This window comes from Poromitra crassiceps (assembly GCF_964638095.1).
Source record: "Poromitra crassiceps genome assembly, chromosome: 23".
Taxonomy (NCBI): Eukaryota; Metazoa; Chordata; class Actinopteri; order Beryciformes; family Melamphaidae; genus Poromitra; species Poromitra crassiceps.
The window spans coordinates 1,654,315-1,663,938 of NC_139639.1; the positions used below are offsets into that span (position 1 = coordinate 1,654,315).

Sequence of the window (9,624 nt, forward strand, 5' to 3'; positions counted from 1 at the left end):
TCAGGATTAAAGTGGGTGCATCTCATTGTAAAATTGGACTTGGCCCAAATTGGGCTTCAAACGGCCCAAATTGGGCTTCAAACGGCCCAAATCTGGCTTTAAACGACCCAAATTGGGCTTCAAACGGCCCACATCTGGCTTCAAACGGCCCAAATTTTTCTGACGCCGGCACGTGCGTCAGCCCGTATCGGCCTGGCCTGCTTGGTATCTAATGCCCGGCCTGAATTATGATCCCAGTCCGCCCCTGAACAAGATGCTGTCGAAAAAGAGAAAGGTTGACACGGAATGCAGGCAGTTTCAAGAGAAATGGAAAGAGCAGTATTTATTTTGTGAAGTAAATGGGTAAATGAGTCGAATTGATTTTAGTAAAAAAAAAATCCGGCCCCCATGAGGTCTCAGTTGAACAAATCCGGCCCTCTACCTAATATGAGTCTGACACCCCTGCTCTAAGGGAGTGCAAGGCAGATATTTAAACAGCCTTGTTTGTGTACAGTACCAGTGGCATGGGAGTAATAAAAAGGGATTAAGGACCAGGACCCCTGGTGGTCAGTAAGATGGGCTGGTTGAGCCAATGTTAAAATGATCTTTATTTATTATTTATTTTTGCTTTAAAACTATTTTTTAATTTTCTGCTTAAAGTTCATGAAAAAAGTGGCATTCTTGTTTTTTCACACAATAATTTCATAATACCATTTGTAATGCCACCGTTGTAGTGCTGTTGTTCAAAATTAAAGTACATTTTCTCAGATTTATTGGTGTCTTTCTAGTCACACAATTTAATAGTCAGTGTTTCCCATACACTGATCTATTTGTGGTGGTACACCCTACATAGATTTTGACCCCCACAAATACTGCCACATATTAATTTCAACTAGTTGACTGCAAACTCCTGCTTTAGTGCTTACAGTATATTATTATCTTGTCGGAATATTATTCCAGCCAATAAGTTAGGAAGTTCCCTTTTGATTTAATTTTACTTTTGTTTTGCCTACAAAGCAAAATGTTACTTTACTTGAAACTCCCCTGAAGTGATTTTGGTATTATTTATGCAAGCATAATTCTACCATATAGTAACCTGTATGCAGAATCAGAGGGGGTCCTAGGCATCTCGAGGCTCCAGGCCAAGCCATGAAGGAGGCCCCTACCGGTGGCGCCCCGAAGGACGTATTTTGCCATATTTAGAGGCTGTTTGAAGTTACATCCCCCCTCAGATTCAATGGGCATGACCCTCTGCATCCTCTCTCATTCTCTTTGTGAATCTTGTAATCTTTATATCTTTGTCACTTGTCATCTTTATATCTTTATCTTTGTCACTTGTGATCTTCATAATCATATCTTTATCTTTGTCATCTTTATATCTTTATCACTTGTAATCTTCATAATCATATCTTTATCTTTGTCACTTGTCATCTTTATACAGTAAACCAAATATAGATCACTCATTCAACTCAACATCAATCTACAAATAAACATCAATGTGTAAATAATAAGTAAACAATAAGGCACTCCCACAATACAAAGAAACATCAATAACTCAAATGAAGGCACTATCAGTGGACAGCGAACGGGCACTGCAATTTAGCATGAACAAGGAGCCACATGGCGGACGAATCCACCGCATGTAGAACACAGTATAAACGTCATTCCACACAGACAACAACAAATAATAACACTCACTTGTTCCTTGGACTAGGGATGTCAACGGTTAACCGTTAATCGATTAACCGTCGCTAACGTCGTTGTTCGGTTATTGCTGTCGGTCTATCAGTTAATATTAAAAAAAAAAAAAAAAAAAAAAAAAAAAAAATTTTTTTTTTTTTTTTTTTTTTCTGCGAGGCCCTCTATTGGACGAGGCTCCAGGCGGCTGCCTGATCGGCCTGGTGGAAGGACCGCCTCTGTGCAGAATATATATAGTATATATAGGGAAACAATTATTTTTTCATTGCTGTAAAACCACAGAACGGTAAAGAAGATATTGATGTGTGTAGTTCTTCATAGATCTAGTCTCTTCATTTTGATCTCAAAGTGCGCCAGTTTGATCCATTTTTACTTGAAACTGTACAAAATTTTCTTCCGGGGGGGCATGCCCCCGGACCCCCCTAGGGGTTCAGTGGTCCATGACCTTTGGGTGGGCTGAGCCCACCCAAAGCTCTGATGCTAAAACCGCCCCTGATTGAGGCCTTGCTCAATCCAATAGAGTTGCAATCCAATATAGTCCCTTGGATTAACAATGGTGAGATAAGATTGCTAACAAAAATATTGTTGATGAAGAACACTGTTAAACTGGTTATCAAGACTGTCCAAACAACGACAACCTTGTAAACGTAGCTGCCCAGACATTCCAAAATAGAACCGAGGAAGGCTTCCATGGTACATTGTACTCCTTGTGGCTGTTTTGTGACAGGTTCACCTCTCTGCTATAACTAGATTCACTTAACATGATGTTATGTTTTAAAATAGCTGATGAAAGTCATGGGACAGAAATGCGTTAGCCAGGGGCAGTTTTTAAACATTTCATAATGAATAGCCAAATGAAATAAAGACTTTTTAATCTAGTTTGGAGTGACATGGATGTTTCCTTGTAACTAGAGGACCTTTACCAGCATAATAAGAAGCTTTCCAGCCTCTTGTTTGTTTTCTAAACTACCAGACTGATTGAATTTTAATCTGGGACATTTTCTCAACTCTGGATATCCTGCCTGAGACTGAGGACTGGTCTGTGTTGAGGCCAAACATCCTATCACTTTCCAGCTGCTGTATCTGGGGATCCCCAGGGGTCCTTGAGGGGGTTCCTGGGGGTCCCCAGCAAAAGGGTAATGATTTATTTTCACTAGAATTCCTAACATAATGTATGACTATTTTGGTCACACTTTCTGTAATAAAACGTCTAAAAGTATGACGATCCTCCCACTCTAGAGTCGTCGATTGGGTGCAACGGGGGCCAGTGCAGACCTTTGACCATTCTCTCTCCCTCCTCATGCACCTTTTGTTCTGTTTGTTTAATGTAGTTTGTGTTGTCTATTTATTTTCCCTTGGTTTTAGTTAATAAATTATTGTTCTAACTTTTACTTTGATGTATGACTGACTCTCCTCATATGTTACAACCTGGCTCAAGGAAGTAACAAATGAGGGGAGTCATACACCAAAGTTAAAACAACAATTTATTAACTAAAAACTATGGGAAAATAGCTAAACAACAACAAACTACATTGAACAAATGTACAGATCAAAAGGCGAGGGGGGAGAGAGACTGAATCATCTGAAGGTCTTCATAAACCCAGTGAGTGAGAGGGGCATCACAAAATCTTATGATAGGGGACCCTGGGACAAAATGTGATCAAATGGGGGTCCGGGGTCTAATTTGTGTCAGCTTAGGGGTCCTTGATGTGAAGAAGTTTACATTTTTTAACATTGTTTTCAAAAGTGCATACCAGATGTGGTCGAGCACATGGTGCATCTTTACTTGAACTTGGTCATATGTTTTGTGTTTGGAGAAATTAATCATCTTAATTCATGTAATAATTTCCAGACGTTTGCCTCAGGGATATATCAACTTTGATCAGATCACTGAAAAACATTCATAGACCATTTTTTGCATAATAATTGTCATACAGAGAATGGTACAAAACTGAAATTATTGAAATATGGTACTGTGGGCCACAACAGTACCATGTGATGATTTACAGTATGTGCTCCATGTGTACCAGATAAAGGGCCCATACAAAGATGCCCTGGGGCTGGGGGCTATAGGTGGGATAATCTGGACATGGCTTTTATAGCTCGGTTTCTTTCTTTCCAAATAGTTTATGATTGTATACTACAGTATTGAATTGGTCTCTCTGACTATTAAATATTATAGCTACTATAGAAGAATGTACAAACAACATAGCCTAGAAGAGCTGCTGTAATCTATTAAAGGTGTGTGCTGTTGTGTCCCTGTGACTGTAAAATGAAACGTTTCCCAATCCTTATTAACTATTTGGATGGAAAATATTGACAGTCTATAGCTTCTGTAAAATATCCGCTGGGGTTGACTACGGGTCAAAGTCGGGGGCTTTCTGCTCCACTGGTGCTTCAGCAACATGTTCCTCAGCTGGTGCCACCTCCTCTTTCACCACTTTCTCCTCAACGGGCACAGCCGATGCGGCAGTTTCTGTGATGGGGCGGGGAGGGTGGTCGATGAGGCAGTCAGGGTCCCAGTACGGGTCACAGTCGTACTCCATGCCCTTGACAGGAGGTGGAGGCGGGGGTGTGGGTGGGACAGACTTTTTGGGAGCAGGAGGTGGGGGCGGAGGGGGTGCAGCAGCTTTCATCTCCTCCTCTGTCATGGGCCTGCAGGCCGGGTTGTGGCGCGGGTCGCACAGCACCGGGACGGGACGGTGCTCAGACACATTGAGGATATTCTATGTGATCTCCTTTGGATAACTAATGTAATATTGTTTCACTTCACTGAGCGTCCCCTGAAACTGCTTGGAGCCCCACTGGGGAGGCCCGCCTCCCACTTTGAAAACCCCTGGAATAGATCAACAGCAACTTACTAAGAACATTTCGGGTTCGGCCCCATAAATAAATGCAGCCAATGGGACAGGCCGGGCCGGGCTTGTTTTTTTGGGCCTGATCTAAGCTCTATATTGTCCTAGCAAACACTGTAACAGGAAGTAAGCTATGCACAGCCAGTGCACACCAGCACAGCAAAAGTGGCTTGGAGTGGCTGTCCACCTGCCCTGCTGCTCGCTTGGTGCTGCAGCTTGATTGGTTGTCTTGCTGTCTTTCCATTTGACATTTTGAACTTAGCCCCTCCTCATGTTGCTGTAAATGCTCTCATCCATCACCAGGTATCCCAGCATGCTTTGGAAGGAGATGACAGATGCATCCAACACACAATGAATGAATGAACAACTGACTAGTGTCACTGTGGTGTGCATCATGCACCTTAGAGGGGTGAATAGAGAGAGGTGTTACAATGAAACTGGAAAATGTGTAGTTTTCACACACTCACTTTAATGATCAAAGAAAAACAGGATATAAAGAAACATACTGGATTCTTGTTTAACTTTAACTACCCCCCCCCCCCCACACACACACACAATAATAAAACTAAAACATTTTGTCTATGTCACATGAACATGAGCCATAACACCACACACTTTGCCAAGAAGAAGAAAGGTAAAGAGACAAGTTACATCAGTAGTTACTGGTCTTCTCTCAGTGGAGAGCCCTATTGAAAGAACAAATTAAATGTGCTAGACAAGTCTGCAAAGTGTTTTGGTTGTTCTATAAAATAAAATTCAACATTTGAATGCTTAGTAGTTACCTATAGAAAAAACTATAATGTGTGTAAATTGTCTTAACTGACAGTGAATCCTGAGGAACATGAATGTTTAGTCTAATCTGTGTGATTGACAGGAGAGATGATCAGAGGGGTGGAGTTTTTACCACCATTATTAGACAAGGGACTGAAGTATGGGCAGAGTTTCTCAGTGAAGGTGCAGCCAGTAAAGGAATAGATCAGAGCTGCAGCATCTACATCATAAAAGGAGACTAGACCCTCCTCATAATCCACAAACACCCCCACCTTCTGAGGCTTCGTCTTCAGAGAGAGGATGACAGCAGGGCCAGCAAGAGCTTGGTACTCATTTCCATTCCTCATCCGTATAGTCCAGTAGCCATTCTGAGGTCTCAGTTTGATGTCTCCCTTCCTGTTGATCGACCCTCTGGCCACTCCTACATCCCAGCCAGTCTTCCCTTCAACCTGGACCTCATAGTAAAACTTCCCTGAAGAGAAGCTCTGCTTTGCTAAGACACAGGTACAAGGAGAAAATCTCTCTGGGTTGTCTGGGAGTTTCTTCTTTACACCACCATCATGTACTTGTTTCCCATCATCAGACAGGATGAGCTTGGCGTGTGCTGTATCAGGATCCAGAGTCACATCCACTGCAAACTGCTGGACCCCCTTCAGCTCAACATCAGCACACAGCTTCCCCATCTCTTTACTGAGTGTCTCCTCCAGCTGAGCCACAGCTCTCCTCACAGCCCCCTCATATGATGAGTGGATATGGACCTCTATCCAGTCCTTGGTGTGTGGAGGAGTGTTCAGGGATGGGAACCTTTGGATGAGGTGAATGTGGTCTTCAGTGTGTGAGAGCTGCTCTACCTCAGCGGTTCTCTTCATCAGCTCAGAGATCTCCTGTTCCAGCTCTTTGATGAAGCCTTCAGCCTGCTTCTCTGTTGTTTTCTGCTTCTCTTCAATTGTCTGAATGAGCTCAGCCTGGCCTCTCTCCATGGACTGCCTCAGAGCGGTGAAGACCCGCACACCGTCTGCTATCTCTCTGTCTGCATCTTCCTTACTGAGCTCCACTGAGTGTTTGATCTCCTGAATCTTCAGTCGTCTCTCCTGGATCTTCTGCTGAATTTCAGCCTCCGTCTTCTCCAGCTCAGCCTTCCTTCCTTCATATTCTTCTTTCAGAGGAACAAAGCGATGTGACTTGTGGTCTGTCTCAGTGCAGAACTGACATACACACATCTGGTCAGTCTTGCAGAACAGCTCCAGCGGTCTGTCATGCTTCTTACACATCATGCCTTCCAGGTTCTCCACAGGATCCATCAGCTTGTGTCGTTTCAGGCCGCTCACTCTCTGATGAGGCTCCAGGTGAGTCTCACAGTAGGAGGCCTGACACACCAGGCAGGAATTCATGGCCTTCCGTTTGGTCCCTGTGCAGATGTCACAGGGAACTTCTCCTGGTTTGGCACTTTGCTGGTCTGGGCAGCTGCTGGCTTTCATCTGAGCTGACCTTCTGAACTGAGCAGCCATCTCAGATATGAAAGTATTGACATGCAGCTTAGGTCTTCTTCTGAAACGCTTCTGGCACATGGGACACTGGCACTGGACACTAACATCCCAGTGCTGTGTGATGCAGTTCTTGCAGAAGTTGTGTCCACATGGTAGGGTGACTGGATCAGTGAACACATCCAGACAGATGGAGCACAGAAACTGCTCTTCAGACTGGAGACAGCTGGCAGCAGACATATCTAGACACAAGACCTGAAGGGAAAGTGTGAAATAATATGTATTACATAATTCTTGAATGACAATACCTTTAAAAGGGAAACTGAAGTTGGATAAAGAAAAAGGGCAAAAAAGGGACTACACTAATGTTTTATGCAGTTTTAAAGTGTCAACGAGGAGGAGAGCTAAGGCGTGTCCAATAATTTAAAAAGCTTTCATTGGCCTGTCTATAGAGACACTGTTGGGTTAATGACAATGAACTTAGCTTCTTACAAGTTCAACAGCCGATTATTGCTGCTTTCTACTGACTTTTTAAATATACAGAAACAGCCTAGGACCGTGTTTCACAACTTGTGGGTTGCGACCAGCCGCTTTGAGTGGGTCATGGATGTGTGCATGGAAAAAAGTCCTGGGGTCCACGGCGGACATTACTGTTTTTCAGGCCTGTAGCGGACTCAGCTGTAGCTAGAGTGATGATTCTCATATCAGATGGAACTAGAAGACCTAAGGCATCCATTGGTACCAACCATTTCTTGCTAGCTTGTCGGGAACGGGACTAAATAACGCTCCAAACTTAGGCAAAAAAAATTGTGAGGCTATTTTCAAAAGGGGTCCAAATCTGAAATTTGCAACTTAATGACTAAGGAAAAATGTGGGTCGTGAGGCTAGACCAGTTGAGAACCACTGGTCTAGGAGACAACCCACCTCAAGTTGCAATATTTTATCTGACAATGGTTCATTCACCATAAGTGCATCTCAATATATTGACTTCATTAATGAAACTCTCCTCCTATATTGAGGAAACAAATGATGTCTCCATTCACACTCCTTGGTAGCCTATATGCTAATATCTCTATCATAAGTTCATGTCTGCTTTGAGACATGTCCTGCCTTATCGGCTGGATATCAGGTTGTTGCTGTACTGTCTTTAACTGACTGGATCATTCACAATCACATAATTATCTTTAGGGACCAAATTTACGAACAAAAGACCGGTGTTCTTGTGGCCTCAAGTTTATCTCCGATCTATAAGTGAATGTTTTTCTGTTTTAAATAATAATAATGTCTTAATAATCTTTTTTTTTTATCACTATCTTACTAATGATATTTTCTTGATATCATATTCAGTGGGAAATCAACTATTGGCCACAGGGCGTGGTTATTGCTTATCCTATGTGGGTTTAGAAATGCTAATGACTAGCCGATCCAATGGGTTGCTAGCCTCTCCAAGCTAGTAGCTAGCCTAGACAAGCTAATGACCAGCCGATCCAATAGCCGATCCAGTGGATTGCTTGGTAAGACAAATGAATAGTCGGCTTCTCATTTCTCACCGACGGTCTCTCAGTTGCCGGTGCTGGCTTGGGCAAAGATATAGCCTCTGACGGCTTCTCCGTAGTCTTAAATTTGTACGCTGCCCCATAAGACTACACTTCAGTGAAATCTTGTCAGTACGATAACAGGCTGCATTCCATTCCATTATCTGGATCGGCCTAGCAGCAAGTTTGTGTTCTTTCTTGCTCTCTGTTTAAACACAGACAGTAAATATGATCTGCTGTTACTTACCGCTAGTTTTATTTCCTTTTGAGAGAAACAGAGACACTTTTCTCGACTGCAGCAAGCATCGTTGTGGCGAGTTTGACTTTCTCTTTCAATTCCGGAGTGTGACGTTGAAATAGCTGCGTTGTATGAGCAAATATAAGAGCTAGCAAATATAAGAAGTTCCGGTGAGATTTTTCAAAAAATTTCAAAGTAAAATAACGATTCTGCACAATAGAGAGCCGCAGTAACGAGTCCGGAAATCATCGATGCTAACGCCCCTGGTTCCATACAGTTTTCGCCTATGGGAGTTTTGAATGGGTTTTTGGCGCGATGCTTCTAATAATCTCTCTGGGCAACGCTGGCTTAATCAAACGCGAACCAGTGTTTAGTAACATCATCTTCACACATGAAGACCACTTTTATGAGTTTTGAAGCTTTTACATGCCGTTAAACGGGCGGCTAGCTAGCAAACGGCTAAATGAGACTACACTGCTGAGTCGATGTGGATATATACGTCAATAACGTCACCACTTCAAAGGGCGAACACGGAAATTCTCTTTCCCTCACCTGGTTCAGCCCCGTTCAGCCCGAGGTAATCAGTGCACACATCAACAACAGTCCAGGTTGAGTGCTGACGTGACGTGAAGCCTATGCGACAGTGTGTAGTTCAGGATTAGCTTAGCTCGAGCATTTTACTTCTAGGGCTCGCATTTACGCTACAAAACTCATGAAAGTGGTCCTCATGTGTGAAGATTATCCCGCTGAACCTTGGTTCGCGTTTGATTAAACTTGCGTTGCCCACAGACATTATTTGAAGCATATCGCCAAAAACCCATTCAAAAATCCCATAGACAAAAACAGTGTGGAACCAGGAAGTTCGGGACTTCCGCATTCAGCCTACAAAAATACGTCATCCCTGCGGCTCTCTATTATAGAGCAGACAGGGGCGAATGAAAAATGATTATTTTCTTATAAAAACATGAATTACGCCGCTTTTACTCTGAAGGTAACCGGAAGTCTTATATTTGCTAGCTCTGCAAACCGGAAGTAAAGCGGAAGTCTTATATTTGTTGATGGAA

At 43.0% G+C, this 9,624-nt stretch overlaps 1 protein-coding gene across 1 annotated transcript; it reads right to left on the minus strand.

Annotated features, from left to right (window-relative positions):
• Nucleotides 1–5,096: 5,096 nt before the first annotated feature.
• Nucleotides 5,097–8,693, minus strand: LOC310796920 (zinc finger protein RFP-like). The gene is made up of 2 exons (XM_083659169.1): nt 8,570–8,693; nt 5,097–7,042 (listed from the first exon to the last, which is right to left on the minus strand). Exon 2 carries the CDS (start codon nt 7,025–7,027, stop codon nt 5,387–5,389), a length of 1,641 nt encoding a protein of 546 aa, XP_083515295.1. The 5' UTR covers nt 7,028–7,042; nt 8,570–8,693; the 3' UTR covers nt 5,097–5,386.
• Between the last annotated feature and the right edge of the window lie 931 nt (nt 8,694–9,624).

What these genes read in the sequence shown, in the direction of transcription:
- LOC310796920 (XM_083659169.1), bottom strand. Translation starts at nt 7,027, where the DNA reads ATGTCTGCTGCCAGCTGTCTCCAGTCTGAAGAGCAGTTTCTGTGCTCC.